Raw genomic sequence first — 23,382 nt, 5'->3', positions numbered from 1 at the left:
ACCTCTCCACGAATCCATCATTCGAAGGCTCAGCTTGTCCAACCGGGGATCCAAGGGCTGAATGAGGGGCACCGATTGGCCGGCGAGCGAGCAAGTTGGAGTGGGTAGGTAGGTGGGTAGACAGTGGTAGAGAGACTGCCCTCCTGGCTGACAATAGCACACAGCAGTAAAGACATCAGGCGAACTCCCACGCCGCCCTCTTGTATCTCCGTGTTCTCTGCTAAGTGTGTGGAGTCTTTGAAATATGTAGTAAGTAAACAGGAGGTGGTGAAGAAACGGTTGAATGATTGGCAGGTCTTGTCCTATCATTTTGCCATGGAGTCAGACAGTCGGGAGTGCCGAACCCTAGCGACTTGCAACTTCGTTGAAGCGCCATTATCGAGACAGACGGCATGCCGACAGGCTTTCTTCCAAGAGTCCTTCACGATTACGGCTCTCACCATTGACGTGACCAAGTGGACATGCAGCAAGCATCTCTGTTCAGGAATTTACCGTGCTTGTAAGGGCAGTGGCAACAAATTGCCAATCGCGCCTGCGCCTCGATAGCCTCTTCGCTGGTCAGGATACATGCGTTCGTGCGGTCTCTGCTTCGTCTTCCCCTATCGGTGTGCCGGGGTGCTCGGGGAACAACTTCAAAAAGGGGAATTTTGCGGTGTCGTTCTTTTACAAGCTGCGACATTGCTTTATGGAGATGTTGTCTCAATGAAAGTGGCGGGGCAGCCGACGTAAGTGAGCATCGGAAGAGGGAGACGGGATGTGGCCAGTTTGTTTGCGCCAGTCGACACCTAAATGGACGGTACTGAGAATGCGTCGAGATCGAAGATGGCCCAAAAAGCACTTCTGGAGTAAATGTACGCGCATGCAATCCTGGCCCTAGCCCAATAGATGGTGGAGATATCAAGGGATGGTATGGATGAATAAGTTCGTTTTGCAAAGGCTTTGTCCATTTTCGATTCGACCTGACTCCCGATATTCGGTTCCAGTGGCTCTGTCGTGAAGATGTAGGCCGTCTTGCTTATCTCGAGCGAATAGGAGTGGTGGGTTCTCGGGGTTGAAGTATATTCCGCAGAGGGGCCGCGATGGCAGCACGAAGTCTTGACGAATGAGAACTTTCCAATCAAATCGCCACTTTGTCTGTGATTGAGAAAACACCATGCGACACTTCAACCTCTCCGTAGTGGTTTTGGACCCGGAATTCATCTTGGATTAACCAGCGAAGTTCCTCATGGCGTCCTTCTGAAAGCGGTGGATTCGGATACCTCATGAATCTAATCAGGGGTTGCAGCTGCGATTCGATGTACTAGTGTTTGCTAACATGCAGTGCTGCCAGGGAAGTTTACCACCCGGAAGGCGCACCGCATAGCAGTGATAGACCATGTCTCTCATGGACACTCATTCCAAATACTTGGAAACCCCTGTTCGAGCACAGCTCACACCCATCATCCCTTTCCTTCTTATGCTTTAGTGATGGTGGATGCGGCTCAGATACGGATGGGTATAGGTCATTTGGCCCGAGCCTGTGTCTGGATCTTGAATTCTTAGACAACCCCGCTTTGCTGAACCCCTGAAAGTACAGGGCGGGTAATCTTTCAATCGGGTTTGCTGCTGGTGCTTGAGTGCAACGCAAGAGGTGGCTAATTCTCCGCTGCTTGCATGATACCCTCAGCCGTTGAAGAAGATCACTCGGAGCATGAAGTCAACAATCATGACTCGATTGCGCGTGGAAACGTCCGATTATTGAAATTTTGAGGCTTGAATTGAGTCTTGAATAGTGCGGTTAAAGAGACCAGCTTCAAAGGTCCTGCGTCATGAGCTACGCAGTACTTTTCGTCCAAAAGTCCAATGGCGCTGAAATCTCCGGCTAGCATCAGAGCGTCGGTAGATGCTTAGAGTAAGAGGTATATGCAGCAAAAAAGTCCGCTTCTTTCGTCCTGGTACCTCGCTCTCTGTTGAGCCGAAGTTTTACATGGGAGAATGGCAATCGAAAGACTATTACGGAATCCATATTCCTTGAACACTGCCGCAAGTAGCACGCCTGCACTTTCGCCCGCGCTCAAAGCCGTGGGAGGGAGGTGACGATGATTTCTTTTTCGGCGACGGACCGAGAGCCCAAGCCAGAGTGACCAGAGTAATCAACCACAGCCGCATTGTACGCCCACGGGGACATTTGATGTGCGAAGGCGTCCAATCCGAGTGTTCACTCAACACGTCCAGCCGGTCAGTCACTCGGCCGCCTCTCGACCGACCGGGCAGCCACGCTCGCGGCACAAAGCGGATGCCCCGCCGGACATGCTTTTTCGATGGCTGCATCATCCTTCATTGCCCCAATTGCATGTAGGGAGCGTGGTGGCCGGCCATCTGACCGTGCCAGGGCCCAATTTCTCAAAGCCCTGACAAGACACGACGGCGGCGATTGGCTGCAGTGGTCATGAGCATCGGATGAATTACGGATGGCGTTCCGTATAGCTTGCCATTCGTCCGACGCGAAGTCGTGGGTGAAGCTTGGCGACTCGAAGGTGTGACGTGCATAGGACGTTGGTTCGGCCACGATGCGGACAAAGGCAATCGGCGTTGCACGTTGCGGTGTTGATCGTGTCGGCCGGCAGCCACGTCTCGCGGCTTAGGGGTTGGATGAACTGACTTGACGCGCCTTGATTTCCGCGAGCTTTTTGTCAAGGCCAGCTTTCTGTTCCAGCAAATGCGCTCGTTTCTGTTCGAGACCGGCGATGCGTGCTTCGATGGGTACCTCCTGGGCAACTTTGCGTGCCTTCAGACATGGTGTCAGCATTCAATTGAAGATCCTTTTGAGTGGAAAAGGGTGGGTTGAGGCCATGGGCTTTGCCATGGCTTTGGTCAAAGTGCCTACCTGACCCTGCTCAGATTGCGTTTTCAATCCAGCTCCGTAAATGGCACCCGTCGCCGTAACGGCCGCGAAGGCTCCAGTCATAACCCACAGTCGGATTGTCTTTTGTTGCACCATTGTGCCAGTTGAAGAGTTGATGGGAGTGTGGAAGAGGGAATGCTGGGGAGCGAGCGAGATCGCGGAGGTGGTGAGTTGGCAGAGCTCGCACCACCCCTGCTAAATCCGAAAACCCGGTTTGTAGGTAAACAATTCCCGCTCTTGCGCCTGTTCTAAGCTTCCAACAACACCACCCCTCACTACCGTCACCCGTCAGCCTCTCTTCTGTGTGCATCCGTCTCCAGCTAGCGTCCCAAATTCTCTTGCGTCTTCCTCGCCTCTTGTAACGTCGAGATGTCCGGAGTCCCTCGCCAACAGTCAGACAGCAATTCGCGCCTCAGCTCGATGCCTTCCTCGCAAAAGCCGCGACAGCTCTCCCACCTCCACTCGCAACTGGCACAATTGACTGCGAATATATCGGATCTCGAGAACCTGCTTCGGATGACGGCCGTCCAGGCCGAGAGCATGCGTGGTCTGGGAGGATACTGTGGCGGAATGTACGTTGGAGCCCTCAAAGTCCGCGTCGATTTCGGCGGTTATAGTACTGTTGGAGTCTTGAGCGGGAACCGGATACCCGTTGTACTTGGTCATAGCTAATGCATATCTCCGCACAGGTTCATGGCAGCCAGCAAGGTGCTCGGAGAAGAGACCGTCAACGGCGGCGGCAGTGGCATCAGCCAGTCCGAAGGCGCACGCGATCACCCATGATAAGAGATGCTTCTCGAGGAACCAGTTCCCTGGAACACGATAGGATGCACGCGCGGACATGTCACCATCTCAGTAGGTCGCTCGCTGCACATGCGCGACTCTGAACCTCGGCGAAGTCATGTCGTCATCCTCCCTGCCGTGAACGTATCGAACCAATCTGCCTTGGCTCTCGACCGGTCCCAAGGGCTAACCAAGCGGCCAAGTCTGAGGGGTTTATCAAAAAATACCGAATCCGTGCAGCGAGCGGCGCAGGGTAAAAGCGAGCTTCGGAAGGAGAACTGGCAGCTCTCCTCTCGACTTCAGCATGAAGCCGCAAGGCAAATAGGCCGCAAGACGCACAGATAAGAGGCGAATAGAGAGCGATTCACACCGTAATTGCCAACTGAAGAGATACGAAAAGTCCCATGCGCACGTCTTTTAGGTGAAGATCAACACCGCTTCTGAGCTAAAGCTCAAACTTAGCACCAACAACCCCTGCACCCCCAGATTGCTCAATGCTCTGGAGCAACGTCTCCTCTCCCCACCACTGCCACAGAACCCACGCCTTGTCAAACGTGGAGGAGGCTCCAACAAGGCTTGGATCTTGCTCATCCGTAGGGCTGTACTGATAACCGTTTGGAGATCAGTTAGGGTTACCACCCCTGCACGTCCCGAACGCTTGCTTGCGTGCAGGCACACGACAGTCAGGACCATCACGCGCACCCACGAGTCATCCTCAGGATGGCATCAGAGCGAATCTGTGGGGGTACATGATACTTGAGGGGGGCCCAATGCCCGTTCGAAGAGATAAGTCGCCGGCGGATGGTAGGTCAATCGGCCCAAATTCTTCCAAACAAGTGGATTGTGCGTTCAATTGGGAAAAGAGCTGCTGGCTCGAATATCACCGAGAGCCAGCCAACCGCCAGGATAAGTAAGGCTGTCTGCTCCAACCCCAACCACAGGCCCGCCCGCACTGCGCTGCGCTCTGCACCCCCCGTATCAGTGGCGCCTTAAGCGCCCTGAAACGCCATGCTGGGTCCGGGACAAGAGGCAGCGGCTGCATATGCGCGCGCATCTTGGGGGCGTCTTGAAATGTCTGCTTCTTCTGTATATACAGTACATAGCCGACAACCCGACGAGTGATAGGGACGGGGGAGGGATCATCGCTCTGGCGGGCGTTCATCATTGGCTCCAGCCAGGACCGAAAGATAATGTCGTTCGTCGCAGTTGCGTGGGATGTGGTGGTGGTGGTGGTGCGCGGACGGATTGACGGTCTGACTGACTGGAGTGACTGACTGACTGATGGGCGGGTTGCCAGAATGGCGGCGGTACCTGGGGCGGCGAGCTCGTCATCATTGGCATGACGCTGAGGGCAGCCAGCCGGGCCAGGCACCGGGACTATCAGGACATGTAGGTTCTTTAGCCAAGCGCCGTCTACCTGCCTGCCCGCCTTGGGTGTGCAACCTAGACGTAGATAAAGGTCATGTCTACCTGCAGCAGGAAGATACACACAGTGAAAACGGTTTTCGTGTGCGTGTGCATCAGTCCGGCGCTCGTGCTCGTGCTCGTGCTTGTGCTCGTTATCCTTTTTGTTCTTCTTCTCATTTTCGCTGGCTACGTGCCAGGCAGGCGTCTCGAATCGAGACATCCACAACCAGTCTCTCGGGGCCCCGATAGCGCTATCTATCTATCGGCGAGAGAGAGAGAGAGAGAGAGAGAGAGAGAGAGAGAGTGTGTGTGTGTGTGTGTGCGCGCGCGTGGGCGAAGCATGACTGAGCGAGTACCCGACCGTCTGTCCGTCAATCGGTCAGTCAATCATATCAGAGCAAAAAAAACAAAGAATCCGCGCTGTCTGCGCCCTAGCTTCCCGCCTGCCTGGCCAGGTGCTATTGCGCAAGATAGCGCTTGGTTCGGGGGGCTGAGTCGTTCGACTGGCTATAAGAATTTCGAGCCTCGCTGGTTCCTGCTGTTGCCGGCTCTCTGGGGCTTCGAGCTTCTCTTCACAAGGTGTGGGGGCAGCAAAGAGGAGGAAGCGGATGTCGTCGTCTTGGTCGAGCGCTTGTTCACCAACCCCCACTCTGGAATCTGGACTGGATTGGACTGGACTGGACTACTCCATGGATTTGGGCAAGAGACACGGGCACCCCTCCCGTTCTCCTCCTCCTCCTCCTCCTCCACCAACCCCCCTTTTCCTTCTCGAGATCGCGCCCTGGTCTGGAACTTGACCTGAATGGAGACGCGGCACAGGAGTTGCATCACCATCGCCACCAACAATGGACCAAAAGCCGGGCAATAAAGTCCTCATTCACCGCAAGACGGGACACCACTACCTCACCGATGAGGAAGAGACTGGAAACGCGGCTCGATAATCTGTCGATAATCTGGAACGACTGGAGACGTGGGGTGTAACTGTGTGCCGGCTTTCCCAATATGGACCTGCATCCACCTACCAACCAACCAGGTATCGAGATGAAGAAGTGATGGACCTCACCCTTCTCCTTCGCCTTCTCAGAATGTAACTCAGTCTCCATCAGCACTTTACTTAGGACGCTCCAGTTCGAACCGCTAAACCGACTCTGGGGTCCTGCTCCGAATCCTTCGCCTCCGCGCCCGACGCGCATCATCAAGGGAATGAGCTCTTTGCTTTATTGATTGGATAATCCCAGATCGCCTCTTATCATCAGAGGCCCGCGACTCACAGACTGTTCCTTCGTCGTTGCCGCAGTGGAGAGGGCCCACTCCATCTCCAGGAGCGCGCACGTACGCGCGCTCATGGATTCAACCAAATGTTGCGCGGTTCCTCCAGGTTTGCCGGCTGGTGCCGAAGACGAAACGAAGCGAGACGATCGTCGTTTGTTAGCTTTGTCTGCTTCTGGTCTCCTGCTTCTTGCATATGCGGCGCAGACGAACAATGATGACCAGGAGAGGAGATGAGCGGAAAGATGCTGGGATTAAGGATCCAAAGGAGACAGACGACATCGAAATAATATCCGCCAACCAGACGTCGCCTTCTATTCCTCGGTCTTTGCTCCACACCCTGCCTGGCTTTCTTGCCGCACCTCATCAGCGGGCTGGGCAGGCTGAACCGGGGTGGCCTGGTCAGCGCTGCACACTGCATTGCGCGGCCCCCAAGCGACTCCAAGGACCCCTATACGAGCGCAACGCTCTTCTGCATGCCCGGGCAAGTGGAAACTCTGGGGTACGTCAATGGCTTATTGGTCGAAGTTTGGCGCGAAAGAATCTGGGGAAAAATGCAAAAGCAAAAGTCAAAGGGCCCAGGACAAGAAAAAGACGGCACGCGAGGTGGACGGGGTCGAAGAAGTTTAACCTGATTAACGGCATGGAGAAAGCAGGGCAAAGCTGGATTGGGTGTTGACGAGTCAGCAGCATCAGCAAGACGACGAGGGGCGTTGCGAGAGACCCCCACGGCGGCTCTGGAATTTGACAGGCCAGAACAGCAACGCGCCCTGGTTCATTGTGCTCTCACCGTTCGCGTCCGCTCCGCAGGACGTGGAAAGAGAAAAAAAAAAAAAGGAAAAAAAGACAGGTCTCTGGCACGACGCCCACGCGAGGCCGAAGGTGAGAGAGCCTCCCCGCTGCGCCCGAGCTGCAAGGCTTTTTTGCTTCTCATTCCATTCGCTGCTTGTCCTCAACATTGACCAACCTAACCACCCACGCTGGATTTCCGATGCTGGCGTAGCGCCACGATGCCTGCAGGCGTTCTTGCATCCATCTATTGCAAAATAGGATCGGAGGGACAGGGCCCGCGCAAGCTTCGCCCAAAAGACAAAGAAAGTAAATGGCCTCGACCTTGGCACAACGCGGGACGGCAGTTGAGCAGCGGAAGAAGGCAAGATGTTTGGAAATATGGAGATGGGATGGTCGTGAAACTGGGGATGCTGATGTTGTCGTGTGCCCTACGGCCTCATGGCGCGCGTGCAGCCCAGCCCACACCGCCCACTGTGATTTCCATGGCAGCGGATACAATGCGAAGCCCTGAATCTGGCCTTGAGCAGCGCACAGTCGAAAATCCCCAGCTCAGGCAAGCAACCACGCGCGCTCGACCGACAAAGGAAGCCAGTGTTGGACCGAGTAATTTGCCCGCCCGGGGCGAGCATGTGCAAAGGGCAGCAAAAGTGTGGCGCTCATGGGGCGGCTTACCCATCTCAGCAACTGTAGCTGCAAGTCGTGCCGGGGTCCATGGCAAAGTCCGCTAACGCCGGTGCAGTGCATGCGCACCTGCAGATCGCCCAAGGCTCACGGAGGCTTGCATGCTCGGTGCAGACGACCCCCACTCGACCTGCCCGAGTGGGCGGCCAGATCAGGTCGTTGATGCTTGTGTAGCAGGCTGACTGACTTTGACTTGCATCGGACCTCTTGCTGCCTGCGGCGGGAACAAGCGGCGTCGAACCAGCCATCGACATCAACGTCATGCCAAAGCCTCTTGCGCGAAAGGGTGACATGTGAGAGGGAGCCAGAGAGGGGAGACAGACAGGACCATCCGCCGACCCACCTTTTCAACACTGCAGCGCAACCTGCCAGCCGTTAGCTCAGTCCATCATCGGCCGTCGTGTCTTGATCCTTCGCGCTCATCGCAATCCGCCCTCTACTCATGCTTTTGGTTGCTTGCCTGAGCCGTGCAAGCCAGCCAGGCTCGCGGCTGCCCGACTCCAAATGCTGTGCGACTCGCGGCACTGGCAGTCTGTCCTGCCGCTTGCTGAGAGGCGATCATGGAAGCCCTTGCTCAGCCATTGCTTGAGCGCTCGCGCCCACGCGACCGGCCGCCGCCCGCCCAAACCAACAAAATTGTGGAGCGGACCGATCGCTTGTGCGCAACGCCGTAGGAAGAGAGGAACCACGGCCTGTCTGTTCACGGCTTCGCCTGCGTCGCCAGTCGGTCGGCATGCCTCGTTGGACGTTCAAAATCCGAATGGACCCTGCATCCCCGCGGCGACGCGGACCTGGCAATATGGTCAGTCTTTCCCTTTGCAGTTGAAAATGCCATGCCAATCTGTGGTCTCCACTACGGTCTGCGGCGACGGCGACGGCGACGTCAAGGGCCAGCAGATCCAGTGAGCACGGAACATGCCGTGGTGCCTGTCCGTGGGTGCCCTCAAGCGAGCGCGACGAGAGCCGCGGTCCGGCGAGCCAGCGTATTTCGGATTGTGTGCACATCGTCATATCCATCAGGGACGAGGCCGCGAGTCTATCACGGGCAGGATTGCAGCGGAGGAGGCACAGTAGCTGTTGGAAACAATGAGCTTTGTACTGAAGGGTGGAATGCCTGGTGTTCCAAATCCGGCGCAGACCCTGAGCTAGCGCAGTCTTCGGAAAAGCCGTTCTGCGACAAGGGCGTGGCAGGGCGAGCCGACTGGCAGGCATGTCGAGGTGGGCGGCGGGCACCAGGAATCCAACGGGCGACTCGCTGGTTCCTCTCACCGGCTGGCCAGCCTCGGGTTCAACCGGGCCCATGGGCGCTCTCCGCTCGCTTCTCCGCTGAGAGCACGACTCGAAGTCAAGGTGTGTTTCTCGGCGGGCTTAGAAATGGCACTGAAGTCATTGGAAGTTGGTACAGAAAAGGGCTAGCTCATGACGACGGGCACTTTGAGCCACGTTCCCGCCAATCAGCAACGCCATCAGACCAGTTGAGGGCGCAACCAGGCGCCGTCGGCGGAGCGGGCGCGACTCGCCATGACTGTCGGGTTTTTTAGGAAGTCGGCGAGTGGGCCTGTGTGTCGTGGAGGGAGCGAAAGCGAAGCGAGAGACTGAGTGCTGCATGCGCCTGCGGGGCTGGCAGCCTCGTAGACAGAAAAGCTACGGTGCGGCGGAGGTCCAGACTGACCCATTTCTGACCCCAGAGGTCCTGCAAGCATGTGAGAGGCTATGATGTAGGCATGTCCAGGGAACAGCAGAAAATCAAACACCAGCGCGCTGGGTTTGGCGCACCTAGTTTCTGGAGTCTCCGCACAATTCGCGAATGAGCGGCGCTGGATCGCGAACCGCAGCCGGCCGACGCTGCCTGTTTTTCCACGAGGGCGGGCTGAGCTTGAGGCAGAGGGTGGACAAGAACAGCAGATCGATTTGGGGCGAATATTGGCCAGGGGCCACGATGGTGGCTTGCCCAGTGCCCTTTGCAAAGGGGTCGAGGTTCGGAGGTTGCCCGCGGCCAAAAGTCTTGATTCTCGATGCCTCAGGGAAGGGAGACCGAGGCTTGGGTGAACAAGTTGTGGCACACACGACAGGAAAATGAGGAGGTGCCGACAGTTAGGGCGGCTTTGTGGCTTCAGGTTGTCTTGACACTTAGTATTGGGAAGCTTTCGGATGCCTTGATGCAAAAAAAAAAAAAAAAAACAGGAAGAAAAAAAAAATTGCAAACCGTGTTCCGTGGACGGATAGTCTCAAGGGTTCGCAGGTGTCGCGTCTGGCGACTCAACACCACGTCAAGTGCTATGTTCAGGTTCGAGCGCCGCTGGCGGAGTGGGCGACAAATACAATAAACAAAGCATCTGTGGTCGATTAGTGCGGCACAGCGCCAGCTTGTTTCGGCTCAAGTGGGCTGCGGGATTACATCAATCGTCAAGCCCACCGCGCCGCCCGTAACGCTTCCCGAAGTGCATCCTTGCGGCGGGGGGGCGCTTCTTTTGGAAGAGCAGCCATCCGGAGTGCGTGGCAGCGCGCATGCCCTGGTTGCAGAGGGTGAGGTGGGTGGAGCGGCGCGGATTTGGCGACTTCTGGCAATGCGATGCGATGCGATGCGATGCGCGCGACTGTGTGCCTGTGTGGTGGCGGGAGTGTTGCAGACAAGGCAGGCAGGTTGCAAGGCAGATTGCTGGTGGGGTCTATGTGATGAGGCGGGCTTGGTGGTGAGTGTGAGCATGGGACACGAGAGTACATTTACTTGTCATGGGCGCGCGACAGCGGCCGCAGAGCTCGCCGTGACGGAGAAGAAAAGAAAAAGCGGCCGACGACTCGAGGGAGCGGTTGTTGCTGGAGAGGCACGCTTTGGTGGTGGTGGTGGTGGTGGTGGTGGTGGTGATGGTGTCGATGTCGATTGACGCGCCCCCTGCAGGACGGGCATTGTAGACGTGGAGAGAGGGAGCCACAATAGCCGGCCAAAAGGCTCGTGCTTGACGACGGCAGACAGTCTGTGGCCTACTTGCCTCGCACGCATCGCGCAGGCGTGAATTGCTGAGGGAGAAGGGATGGAGAGACGGAAGCAGCGGAGACATAGACAGCTATGTGAGGAAGCATTTCGTCTCCATCCTGTCTCCAACGACATGTCAAGTGCAGGGCCCCAAAAGGCCCGAGTCCAACCCTTCACGGCGTCGCAAGCATGGCCCGGCCAAGCGTCGCTAGACCAGCTTGAGCCACTATGCCCGTCCGGTGCTAAGCCGGCTTCTGAAAGCTCGCCGACCCTGCCCTCTCTCCGCTACGAGCATAGAAGAGAAGACACAAGCACTCCTACCACGCCTTGACACCGCTCCCGCGTGGCCACTCAATCCTCGTCGTCGCCGCTGTCGTCGTCGTCGTCGCCTTCGTCGTCGTCGTCCTCGTCGTCGTCGTCGTCGACTCTCAATCCTGCGCTGCCCGTCGTCTGCCGACCTAACAAGACAAGACCCATCCCAAGCCCGCTTGCGCCCACTACCACTACCTCCACCACCATCACCATTACTACCCGCTGACACACCCACACCCACACTCACACTCACACATCCCAACCCGCACCCCCGTGCCTTGCGCAACATCCTTCCGTCGGCCATGTCTGGCGTCCCATTTGGGGAGCGTGGGGGAGCAATGCCAGCCGCCTCTCCCTCGAGTGATTTCGACAACGACGCCATTGGGGCCATGGCCGACCTGCCCTCGGCTCACACCTCATCGTCACCGCGACACGTTCGTTTTCCAAGACAACACCACGACCACCCCTCGTCCGGCGCCTCGTCAACCATTCAGTCCCTCACCTCGGCCAGCACTGTCGAAAGCAAGCTGGATCTCTCACCCACCGAAAGCGCCGCCCGCAACGGCGTGCTCAAAGAGACCTTCTTCCCTCGCTGGAAAAACGATGCCGTTGCCGACCTTGACGACCCCGAGGAAATGCAAAAAAAGGATCCCATCGGCACTCAAATATGGCGCCTCTACAACAAGCAAAAGTCGCAGCTGCCCAACTCTGAGCGCATGGAGAACCTGACCTGGCGCATGATGTCCATGAACCTGAGAAGGATGCGAAGGCAAAGTGCCCAGTCAGTCTGCCCCAGTCTTGGACTTCTCTTCTAGCGTGCTAGGTGCATGTCTAGCATGGTGTTGACAAAGCATGCCGCTAGGTTATCATCGAAGCCATCCGCCGACGATAAGAACTCGCCCTCGAGACCCACGACCGCTCCTAGCGGAATCGCCCAGCTGCGCAGCCAGTCTCAGGACAAGCAGGCGCGCATTACCGACCCAGAGGCCATAAAGGCCGAACACATGAACCTTGACGACTTCATTGTCCCCTCCTCCATAGGCTCCCCAGCGGGCATGCCACATTCGCCCACCGCCGACGAGCAGCCTTCCTCGACCATCACTGGCCCTGCCATTCCCATAAGGAAACATACAAGCCACCTTCACGATGACTCCCTTCACATTTCGCGGGCGTCGGCGCCTTCTGTGCCTCCGACGGCTACGCGAGAAAGCGAGTTTGGCTATGTGCAGCGTCACGTTCGCAAGACGAGTATCGACGAGAGAAGGGTAAGTCACTCGAATTGCTGCTCTGGGATCACCCTCATGCTAAACAATCCTTATCAGCCTCCCAAACGGAAACCGGACGCATCCCCGCAAGTCAACAGCATCATAATGCCCCATGAGCACGAAGATCTTGGCTTCCAAGACTACTCTCTCGAGCCGCCTCCTCTTCCGCAACACAACTTCCAAATCAATCAATCAACAAACCAAGCACACGTCCCCTTTGACCTCAACACCTTCGACCTCGACAACGACCCCATAATTGGCTCTGCTGGGCCATTCCAAAGCCAATTCACCTTTTCACCTGCTGGCTCTCCCATGGTCAACAACCAGAATCAATACTCCCACATGTTCAACAACAACTCCATGGCCTCGTCTCTCAACTCGACCGACTACTACAACTCACCTCCCGGGTCTGCATACCCTTCTACCGCCTCAACGCCTCAACCCATTCCCGAGGGTGAGCAGGTGTTTTTCGGCGGTGACCGGCAAGGTCTCGACATTCGTGGGCGTTTGGGCGGCTACAACATGCACCAGCAATCTGGCATGTCGAGCTCGATGCAACCGTTCATGTTCAACCCCACGTCCACCGACTCGTTGTTCAACTCGGTATCGACGTCAGGTCCACCTCCACCATTCTCGTCACATGGATACCACCAATCCGGCCACGTGGATCCCAATCAAGTCATCCAGCCCAGCTTCCCCCACTCACACAGGTCTCCTAGCATGGACTTGTCGCGGCACGACAACATCTTTCAATTTGGAGCCGACTCAGATGGCGAGGACGACGAGAGCACTTTGGCCGACCGTACGATGCCGATGCTGTCGCAATATTCGCCCATGGAAGACGCCAACATGGATGCCAGTGGTGGCTTTCAGTGGGAGCACAACCTGTCGAATCAGTTCAACCCGACCCCCGCGCGTTTCCCGGCTGGACCCCCACGCAAAACGGTTACCATCGGGCCAACCGAGATGGTGCCCTCACCGCAAGATTGGAATGCTGGCGGCAGTCTCGGCCGCACTCATGGCTCTGCTGCCTCTGTCAGCGAAATCCGGAATCGCGGTAATGACCCGCGCCGCCAAAAGATACCCCGCACGAGCTCGACGCCGAACGCGGCAGGTCTTGCACACCAGTCGATGCAGCAACGCCCGCAGTCTTCACCAAACACGCCGCCGGAGTCAGAGTTCAACTCGGCTGGACCTTCTCGCCCAGCCAGCCCTGGAGGCGCCAAATCGAACGATCAGGCCGGCGTGCCAACCACTTGCACCAACTGCTTTACCCAGACGACACCCCTTTGGAGACGCAACCCTGAAGGGCAACCGCTGTGCAACGCCTGTGGGCTGTTTTTGAAGCTACATGGCGTCGTGCGCCCCTTGTCGCTCAAGACCGATGTCATCAAGAAGCGGAACCGCGGGAGCGGCAACAGCGTTCCCGTTGGATCGTCAAGTCGTTCGTCCAAGAAGAACTCTCGCAAGAACTCGATAGCCCACACACCTGCAACCACACCCAACTCTAGCAAGGCTAGTGCGCTTGGCTCCGAGTCGCCCAAATCTACTGCCGTTCCCATTAGCAACGCAACAGCTAGCAACCACATGGGCGCTACAGCTGCTGCCGCCAACAAGCCTGGCGTTGTACCTATTGCGCCGGGGCCTCCCAAGACGCAGTCTTCTTCTCTGGCGAACTCGGCTCCCTCGCGTAACTCGGCTGTCGCTCCCCGGCGTTCGCGAGTATCCAAGGCAGCGATGCAAGACACGGAGATGAGAGATGCTGATGATACCACTGGAAAAGCTGCGGCTCCGGCGGTCGCGACGAGGAAGAATGAACCAAAGCCACTTGTGCAGCCGCCGTCGACGATGAACTCGCAACATAACCCGATTCAGATGGGTTCCATGGGCCAAGGCATGGTGCCTGGGTCAGGAAGCGGGCCTCAGGAGTGGGAGTGGTTGACTATGAGCTTGTAGTCGGCATTTGACGCAGTTCGAGCCAACTTCACTCTCTCCAGAACACCCCGCGACCTCAACTCTCCCCCGGTCTGGCCACCCCAGGTCTTGCGTGCAGTCGATCCTAGATGCGTTGGCATTGGCTTCCTTCCATGGGCATGATACCATCCTTCCATGGACGGATTTATTGTTCCGGCCATGGCTCTCTTGCGTTTTGAATGTGCTGCTTCGATCCGAGCGTCGAAATTCGAACGCCTTCATGCCCCGCCGTCTCGTAGAGATTCAAGCACGTTTGTTGATCTTTTTTCGACTCGAGCAAAGGAAAACGCGCAAACTTACCGTGTCGTCGTCGAGTTGAAACCCGTCGTGCCGAGCAGCGGTGCAGTGGAGGCAGGCGCTCTGCACCAAACCCTCTCGTCTCGCCGGCACGAAGGTTGAAGACCTACCTTTTTGCGCCTTGGCTGGACCGAAAACCTACCTGTTACCAAATGTAATACCCCCCTTGCTAGAGACGACGGAGGAGGCAGGCGCTCCGTTGTGGTTCCTCCATGCCCTTGGATAAGGCGGGGAACCGCCCACCTGAGATTGCGCTATTCGATTTGGGCGCAATTTGAGTTACCGCGTGCGTGGGAGCGGAGGAGGCAGGCGCTCTGCGATGATTGTCCTACGTGCGCTTCGTCGACGTTGCCGGTGGTCGTGGGCGAAGACGTGATTTGTTTTATTTGATCATTTCTTTTCATCGCTTGGTGGGGAAGACACGTCTGCTCTTCCTTTTCCCCCCTCCCTGCGCGTTTGGTTTCCCTCGGCCGGCTTTCTGTCGCTTTGTTTTCTTTTGTCTCTTCCTTGCTTGCCATTACAACGAGTCTACGATGCGATAGTGATTCCCTCTCAAATCGAATGTTCCGTGCGTCGTTGGTGGCTTTGTTCTGATCGATTTTCCGCGTGCTCCTGCTCTTTTCCGTCCTTTTCTGCTTCGTCTCTCCTTGCCGTCTTGTTTGTTGTCCTTGCTCTTGCTTCCTGCCACGAAACATCTGGGCTGGCTCTCTGCCTCTTTTTTGCTTTCCACCTCTTCTTCCGCTTTTTTCTTGCCCAAGTTGCCCCTCTGTGTTTTGCTGTTGTCATCATTGATGGAGAGAAATCTTGCTTGTCGGCAAGGCTGGCTTTTGCGCGTGTCGTCGCTGTTGCTCCTTCGTCGTTGGTCGTTGTGTGTAATGCGTCCGTATGTGCGATGATGACGTGTGACGTCGTGCGTCTTGATCTGGAAGAGGGAACGAAAGCCCCTGGGATCGATCGAGTAGTTGCCGTGGTTGGATGTTGATGACGATGGAAGACAAGGGGAGCATGTACTCCCCGACACCTTGTGTATAGATGGTTGTCCGTCCTGTGTGCGCGTGCCTGGCTCTTCTTCGTCTTCTTCTTCTCCTCCTTCCTCTTGTGTCTGGAACCGGGATTCTGACTTGACTGCTGATTGGATATGGTATTGGATTGGACTGGAATTGGATTAACCGATTTGATTGACCGAAGCAAAGCAAACAGAGAAATTTCTAGGATGAGACCGTGCTTAAAGAATCGTGTGCTTCTGCTGTCCTGTGTTGTGTGTGCAGTCCTCGTAGCCGTGACTGTCGTTTGTCAATGTTGTCGCCTTGACGCTGCCGGTCTGCGTGTGTTTCGTTTTGTGTGCTCCTGCCGTGGGTTGCATGCGGCCCGGATGCTGCGTTATCGTTGGTTGTTCTCGGTGGACGGAGCTTCCGTTCATCTCAGGGAGTGCGCTTCGTTTTCTCTCCTCTCCTCTTGCATGTTTGTTCGCTCCACGAGATCCCCGGAGTTGGTGTGCAAAATGGCGCGGATCGATGGAGCGCAACGTCGTAGTACGATGGTTGCAAAGATCATGTAGGGGACCCACAGGGCTGTCGTCGTCGAGCCAAAGCGAAGACCGGCAATGGGATTCTTTTGGTCCCAAGTAGAAGGCGCAACCAGTCAGCCGAATGGTGTGCGCGCACCATGGGCCAACCCAGCCCAAACTAATGAGTCTCTTGACGCAGGAGAGGGGTGGTGGTGGGAAGGTAGGTGTGCACGGAGTCACAACCACATCCTTTCAACCTGCCCCAGCTCTTCTTCGACCTCCTCTTCTTATCTCCTCTGAGCCGCACACGGAGATCTTTAAATTCTGGAACTGCGCAGGTGGGCGCGACTGGTTGGACAGGGTGAGAGGAGTGAAAAATAACAGACGGTGAACGACAAGTGAATACAATACGCCTTGATACAGCATGAAGCGAGGACTCAAAGTGGGAGAGAAAGGTTGTGACAAGTTCGAGTCTCTAGTAGAAAGGAAACAGGCAAGATGGAGGTGGGTGGGTGGGGAGAAGGGGAATAGAAGGTTCTGAGAAAGGGGTGAGTATAAAGGCTATAGTGGGAGCAAATACCAAAAGGGTTATACCTTCGTTGACCAGGATGTAGATTTGAAGAGAAGAAGAAATAAACAAAGAAAACAGTAAGCTGATGTATGATGAAGGGTGTGATCAAGAAGAAAAAGAAGAACTAGAGCATGAGGACAAGGCTTGACCACATCAAGGTGCTACAGCGAGGCGAGATGAGACAAGAAGAATGGTTGCAAGCGCGATGGCTGTAGACAATGGTGCCGTGGGGAAGGCCGACGGGATAGATGGTCAACGGACCAATCACAGACGACGTACCTGCCTAACCACCACCGCCTGACACGCGCAGCCAACCTACCGTACCTATGAATGATGGTTATCAGCAGTCAGGCCATCACGGTACCTGCCTGTTGGCACGGCACCCTGAAGACATCGGAAAGTCGCAAGCCCTGCACCACCAACTCACCTGCCTGTTTCGGAGATACGCGCCCAGCCAAGTACAAATGCGCAGGTAGCAGCAACGGAGCGCGTCGAAACGAGGGAGACGGGCGCAGGTAGGTATGGCATGGCTCATTCAGAGTCAAATATGCCCTGGGCCCAAAAAGCACGCAAAAACGCGCCCCTGACGCCACCCAGACTGGCTCTCACCCAACCCCTCGCGATCCCCACCAGTTTCTCTGGCGTAACAGCATGCCCTTTTTGGGGGTGGAGCGGGACGGCTCAGGCGGGGCGGAGGCAGTCGGAGAAGCGCGTAGGTCGGTAGGGTGCCAGGCAGTGCCGTCGCAGGCCGGCCAGGGCAGGGGTGCCTGTTGCCGTCTGCGGAGGGCCAGGACAGGGGTTCGGCTTCTTGGCATCTTTTAGTCGTGGCCGTAGTTGTTCTTGCCCTCTTTTGATTGGCGAAGCTGGAAAAGAAGCAGCATGAGAAAGGCGAGCTGATGAAGAGTCGAATGTGCTGCTTATTCCCACTGATTTTGGTGTGAATGGTTGCTGGAGGCGTCATCACTGCTGTGCAATTACCTGCTGTCCGGGAAATTTTGCCTCGACTGGGATGCTTGGCCTTCAAGCATGCTCTGAGCCGCCGTAGCTGGTTAGGTCGGCTCGTCTGCGTATAGTCTGCTGGCTGGAGAGGCTGAGGGACAAGTTGCGCATTTAAAGGAAATATTGGTGGGTAGGAGTGTAGATCAGGCCGAGGAGGAAGAGAGCAGACCAACAATTTTTCTGATGCCATAGGTTTCTGCTTTTACGTGAGAGCATTCTCGACACGATGTGGCAAGCCGGGTGCCGGGGATTTTCTTTTCTTCCCCAGCTGCAGGCTCTGGCTGAGTCGGGGCTTGTGACAGCGAACAAGAGCGCCCACGTGCGGCTGGCAGCAAAGATTGTCTTCAGATTCCATCGAGTAAACGAAATGCGCCCTTGGATGGTTGATGCGGCTCGTGCTCGTCGTTATCGACTGACTTACCAAAGTATGCAATCACATCGAGTAAAAGCGTTGGCCAGGCCAAAGTATGCAGCGCGGGTCGATCAGGGCACAAGTTTGTAGCGGAGATGCGGAGAAAGGGCACGTCAAGGCGACGAAATTGAGGCAGCGTCAACCTGCCGTTAGGAGGTGGCCGATCGTGACCAACTGCCCTTTGGAGCTTGCGTTGGATAATGGATTGCGCTGTTTACGCGGACCTGTTGCTGTTTGACTGTTGGCGCTCCGAAGCTTGAGAAATAGTAATGCCGCACGTCCAGGGTGTCTCTCCACTGCCGTTTTCCGTCCAGCAGGGTGTCGAGATGGTTGTCTTGTTTTTGTCCCTCCAAAACAAGTCGTGGCCGGAGGTTGGGTCGGGTTGGATTGGGTTGGGTGAAGCGAGGACGAGCACGTTTGAGAGGAAAACATCGTCTTTCATCGCTCTCCTTTTATCTGTCAACCATTAGATACCGTTTCTGCTGAAACCTGCTCGCACTTTTGCAGCCAGAGATTGCGCTATAAAAACACGCAGTGCCACTCTTACCCATTCGTCCACTTGTCTGTCCACCACGTCGACGCGTCGTGTCCCTGACCGGCTCGTCGGCCGCCTATCTCGCTCACCGTTCCACTGATATCGACTATCTCTGGCTTGACGACAACGGACAGATCAGGAAGCTCAAAGCAATGACCACCGCGCCTTTTGAGAATGTCGGCATGAAAGAGCTCGGGAGATCCGGTTGCAGGTGATGCTTGCGTCGGCGGTCTGCGACTCTGTCTTGGAAATCAATTCGCGAAGAGCAGTCCGCGCGACGCGTTGTCCTGCCCCATTGGTCCAAATCAAATTGCAGGCATGGGCGACGATATGGCTGGCTAGGTATCCAAGGCGAAATCTTCATCTCGCAGGCGAACCTACTGCCAACCCTCGGCCGGTCGGACTTGTCCAGTGATTCCGCTAGACGAGTCGCAAGCTGAGCTAGGATCTGGAAAAAAGAGCAGGGCTTCTTTTTTTTTTTTTTTTTTTCTGCTTACACGCGTCTTGTCCTCGTTGATACACGTCTCAGGATCCTGAAGGAAGCTCCAGACGCCGGCGCGACACTCTCCAAACAATTCTCACCTCCTGTCCTGCCCCACGCCACGCGCCAAAAACCTGGGGATAAATCCAATCTTTCCTCCAACGCGGGTAAGCTGACTATCACCGGTCTACCGCGGGAGGCTTCAGCTCCTCTGAACACCCGGCAGCCGCTTGTCGTCACATTTGCCCCCCTTGTGCCGAATTGATCTGCCTACCTGCTTTGGCCAAACGGCTGACTCCATTGCCTGTATTTCCGCTTACCACATGTGCAAACATGTCCTCTCTCTCGCCTACTGCCTCTGCTCCTGTTTGACCAGTGCCAGGACCTGACCACGCAACGTCACCGGGCTCAGGCGTAAAGGCGAGAAGCTGGTTTGAACTGGTGTCTGGGCAAGACGCTCTTTGCGCGCAGCAGACGGCCGCAGGGCATGGCGGACAAACCAGCGTCGCGGCGCCAACAACCCCCCAAGCTGATCGCACGAGATGGCTGCTACATGTAGGCACCAGAAGATGGTGAGCCAAGGGGGTGGGTGGGCACGTCAGTTACAGCACAGTAGGAGAGAAGCGCGTCAGTAAGAACATCGGTTTCCTATTACCTTGGGGCCTATGCCGCTGTATCCGTGCCAGCAGTGGGGAGCGCGGGCAGCGCGGGCAGCCGAAGCAATCGCAGCGCTGTTGCAAAACATTTTGTCGTCGTCTCTTATAAATACCACATTCTTCTGGCGATGAATAGATCACGTACTTGCCCTTCTTTCATAGCCCTGCCAATCCTCCATCACCAAAAATATAAGACTTTGATTGCCCCTCCAACCCAATCAATTCCAATCCCTTCAGACCAATAGACACCGTGCCGCTGCATAAGGCCTCGAAAAAAAAAAGGAAGGGAATCATGCACTTCACGCACATCCTCCCAACAGCAGCGCTGCTCGCGCTGGCCTCGGCACGCAACCAGGAAATCGCCGTGGGCAAGAACGGGCTGACGTTCGAGCCCAACAACATCGTGGCGTCGCCGGGCGACACGCTGACGTTCAAGTTCTACCCGCGCTCGCACTCGGTGGTGCAGAGCAACTTCCAGAACCCGTGCCAGCCGATCGAGAACGGCTTCAACAGCAACTTCATCGCCGTGCCCGACGGCGTCAGCGACACGGTCTTCGTGCTGCAGGTCAACGACACGCGCCCCATTTGGATCTATTGTAGCCAGGCGAAGCATTGCCAGGCGGGCATGGTGGCTGTTGTCAATCAGGCGTGAGTGGCCTCGAACCCCTCTTCCCTTTCTTTATCATCCCAACACCTCACCTCACCCCCCTTTTTTTTTTTTTTTTTTTTTTTTTTTTGCCCAGCTCTCTCCTCTTCGCCTCGGGTCGAGTTGGTTGTGCTTGTCGTTGCTCACGCTCCTTCTGCTCCCTCCCAGACCCGGCCCAAACTCCCTCGAGGCATACGCCGCCGCTGCCAAAAACGTCCCCGCGGCCGGAGTGCCCACGGTCGTCCAGGGTGGTGTGCTCGAAGCTGCGGCCGCCGCTCCCACCCCCGGCGCCACGCCCGGCGTGTCCAACGCTGCTGCTGCTGTCGAGACGGCGGCGTACGGGTTTGCCGGTGTCGCTGCGCTCGCTGCCGGGTTGTGGGGGTTCTGAGCGATGGTGTGTGCTAGTTGTGAGGGAAGTGGAGAAGGGAGGCTCAGGAGAAATGGCAGAGGCTCGTCTCTGATGAAGAGGAAAGTGGGTATTTGTGGTGACGAGACATTTCGTACAATTACATCTGTTGACGAAAGCACGCTCTGGGGTTTCATAAAGAGATGTAATGACGCGATGAATTGACACGCACGGCATGGCAGCGCATGGTTTTGCGGAAGCGACAGGCAAGGCACGAAATTGGAGCTTTTTTTTTTTTCCCATAACTACGCGAGAATTGGTTTTTGGTTGCTCTCTTTCAACTGTCTCATTTTCCTCGCTGCATTTTGGCTCCACTACGCCCGCCTCAGTGGATCAGACAATCCACCGATCCGGCAGATCAGACATGCCCAGCCTTAAACATGCACATGGGGGGGAGCCCCGGAAACCACGAAGCTACCATCACCAGTCCGGAAACTTTACAGGTCACCCCCAGTGTCTTAGTCGCCCACCTAACCAAGACCTCAGCCATACGACTGGTGGCCAAAGAAATCCAGGCCTTTGGTGGCCGGTTATCGATCCATCCGACATAGATCTGCACGCGCCGCTCGTTGCACATGCGGGCGAATTGTTTTGCGTGATCTACCCGCCTTCTCCAAGTGCATCTCTGGCCGTTTGAGACAACAGGCGCAAGCGGGCGGGGAAGACATCTGGTTTTCCTGTGCGACGTAGGAGCGGCGACTTGCTAGTTGTAGTGGGTAATGGTTTAGTCGGAAGGAGTGCATACGGAGAAAGAAACGTTTTGAATCTGCACCAGTAGCGCGTCTGACATCGTGGAGAGAAGTGTGCAGCGAGCGGGAATGTATGCAATACCTGCATACTCGAATATGCGCAATAGTTGACTAGTGGTTGTCAACAAGATCCTGGTATGGACATCTCTTGACGTTTGAAAGTCATTCGGTCTCTAGCCTTCGTGGTAATGGACCGACAAATAGAATTTGGAAGACAACATAATTTGGTTCCTGGCCAGCAAGACTCAGATTCTCGAAAATCGGGAAGTGATATTCGGAAACGGACCAATGAGAGAACTGCGTGGCCTTTTTTTGAAACTCAAATTGGAGCAGTTGAGCATTAATTGCCCCTCGAATCTGAAACACAAAACCACTCGTTTTGACAAAGAGCCAAGACCAATGTCGTCGCGTCTTGATGTGGCGCAGACTTTGCATTGCAGACAAATCACTTTCAAGAACAGCTTGCTTTGGATAACGTCTGGATTTGATGGCGCTGGCCGGGTCGTCAGGAAGCATGTCAAGAGGTTGTAGACCGAGGAGCACTGGAGGTAGCACATAGGGACAGAGCGATATGGACGCGTTTGATGGAGGCTGGGTTATGCGCGTGCAGCATTTGCAGGCTAGCCGAGTGTTTGGTGTCGGGATCAGGGATTGGACGAGTAAACGATTCAGATCCAATGGGTCCGAGCGCAGGGTTCTGTCGTAATGGATGGACCCTATTGGCGTCTCGAAGTCGGCAAGCCATCTGGTCAGTAGGTACCTTGGCTGCGAGCACACAGTGTTTCGGATCGTGGCGAAGGCGCCTGTGTGCGTTGTAGTCTTGTCATATCGAAGCTTGGCTGATGGAAAAGTCGCAGGATGGTCGAGTCAATGCAAGGGCCTCAGGCGTGCATGTGGAGCCGCACCGCAGCTTGCAGTGATTGCGGCCAAGGGCATGGTGCGGCGAGCTTCGCACACGCACGAGAGGAGCCAAGTCGCGTGGGGTTTGTGCGGTGAGCTGCGTAGACGGGCTGGGGAGTGGCAGGCAGAGGAGGCAGAGGAGGAGGAGGAGGAGGAGGAGGAGGAGGAGGAGGAGAAGGAATTGGAACAGAGATGGAGGAAGCGTGAGTAAGCCGGGCGCAAGATGATCCGGTAATGACAGGCCGTGTTTCGAAGACGAAGACGGGAATGCATGTAACGCAGGGAACTGGAGGAAATTTACTTTACCTTGCATGCAGGACGTCGGCACCGTTGGGACGGAGGTGTGGCGCGGGCGGAAGAGGAAAAATAAATCTTGGGCGGGCGGGACGTGAAGGCCACATCCATCACACTGAATGGGACTCCCTTGCCATGGCGACGAGTCCAGGGCTGCGCTGTCCAACGACCGCTTCCGGAGCGGCTGTGGCGGCGGGAAACCACCATCTCTCAACCAGCAATGCCATGCCTGAAACCACGCTGCAACTCTGCTCTCTGCTTCTTACGCGTAAGTAGACATAGCCTCCAAGTCAGCGCTACAGCACCAAGACATGCTCTGCGTTTGACCACCAGTCTTTTTAACTTCTGCCCCTCTACATCCATACATTGCCCGGCCCGTGTCCTTAGCTTAGCGCGACTCGCCGTCGTCCTCTCGAATGTCATAAACCCGTCGGCCCCGACAGCTTCACCTCTAATCCATCTCCCTCCTTCCCCTGTCCGCCGCGCCAATGTCAGAGTCCTCAGAGCGTTTGCAGTGGATTGGCACGGCCGCCCATGGCCGCCGCAAGCCCCATGAGGCATCGCAGTCTCAAGACCTGGGCAACCTCC

The 23,382-nt window shown here is 56.1% G+C and overlaps 6 protein-coding genes across 6 annotated transcripts; 5 read left to right on the top strand and 1 right to left on the bottom strand.

The window, feature by feature from the left end:
- Positions 1–2,244: 2,244 nt before the first annotated feature.
- On the bottom strand, positions 2,245–3,128 carry IWZ02DRAFT_16388 (uncharacterized protein). The gene is made up of 2 exons (XM_066762104.1): positions 2,867–3,128; positions 2,245–2,767 (listed from the first exon to the last, which is right to left on the bottom strand). The coding sequence occupies exons 1-2, from the start codon at positions 2,978–2,980 to the stop codon at positions 2,621–2,623; spliced, it is 261 nt and encodes an 86-aa protein (XP_066627148.1). The 5' UTR covers positions 2,981–3,128; the 3' UTR covers positions 2,245–2,620.
- A 125-nt stretch (positions 3,129–3,253) lies between these two features.
- On the top strand, positions 3,254–3,667 carry IWZ02DRAFT_486655 (DASH complex subunit Hsk3 like-domain-containing protein; the record flags this gene model as incomplete). Its single annotated transcript, XM_066769281.1, has 2 exons — positions 3,254–3,456; positions 3,574–3,667. The coding sequence occupies 2 exons, from the start codon at positions 3,254–3,256 to the stop codon at positions 3,665–3,667; spliced, it is 297 nt and encodes a 98-aa protein (XP_066627147.1).
- A 1,137-nt stretch (positions 3,668–4,804) lies between these two features.
- Positions 4,805–6,208, top strand: IWZ02DRAFT_17356 (uncharacterized protein). Its single transcript, XM_066762226.1, has 2 exons — positions 4,805–5,219; positions 5,272–6,208. Exons 1-2 carry the CDS (start codon positions 4,949–4,951, stop codon positions 5,874–5,876), a joined length of 876 nt encoding a protein of 291 aa, XP_066627146.1. The 5' UTR covers positions 4,805–4,948; the 3' UTR covers positions 5,877–6,208.
- Positions 6,209–7,539, top strand: IWZ02DRAFT_16581 (uncharacterized protein). Its single transcript, XM_066762132.1, has 2 exons — positions 6,209–6,845; positions 7,034–7,539. The coding sequence occupies exons 1-2, from the start codon at positions 6,540–6,542 to the stop codon at positions 7,391–7,393; spliced, it is 666 nt and encodes a 221-aa protein (XP_066627145.1). The 5' UTR covers positions 6,209–6,539; the 3' UTR covers positions 7,394–7,539.
- Positions 7,540–11,491: 3,952 nt separating this feature from the next.
- Positions 11,492–14,323, top strand: IWZ02DRAFT_369732 (uncharacterized protein; the record flags this gene model as incomplete). The annotated part of the gene is made up of 3 exons (XM_066764456.1): positions 11,492–11,887; positions 11,954–12,367; positions 12,425–14,323. 3 exons carry the CDS (start codon positions 11,492–11,494, stop codon positions 14,321–14,323), a joined length of 2,709 nt encoding a protein of 902 aa, XP_066627144.1.
- A 5,768-nt stretch (positions 14,324–20,091) lies between these two features.
- IWZ02DRAFT_429214 (Cupredoxin) lies at positions 20,092–20,833 on the top strand (the record flags this gene model as incomplete). Its single annotated transcript, XM_066765974.1, has 2 exons — positions 20,092–20,447; positions 20,614–20,833. 2 exons carry the CDS (start codon positions 20,092–20,094, stop codon positions 20,831–20,833), a joined length of 576 nt encoding a protein of 191 aa, XP_066627143.1.
- Positions 20,834–23,382: the final 2,549 nt, after the last annotated feature.

Source organism: Phyllosticta citriasiana, assembly GCF_038021145.1.
Source record: "Phyllosticta citriasiana strain CBS 120426 chromosome Unknown IWZ02scaffold_1, whole genome shotgun sequence".
NCBI lineage: Eukaryota > Fungi > Ascomycota > Dothideomycetes > Botryosphaeriales > Phyllostictaceae > Phyllosticta > Phyllosticta citriasiana.
The sequence above is the reverse complement of the archived record's forward strand: the minus strand, read 5'-3'. Positions and strand labels throughout refer to the sequence as shown.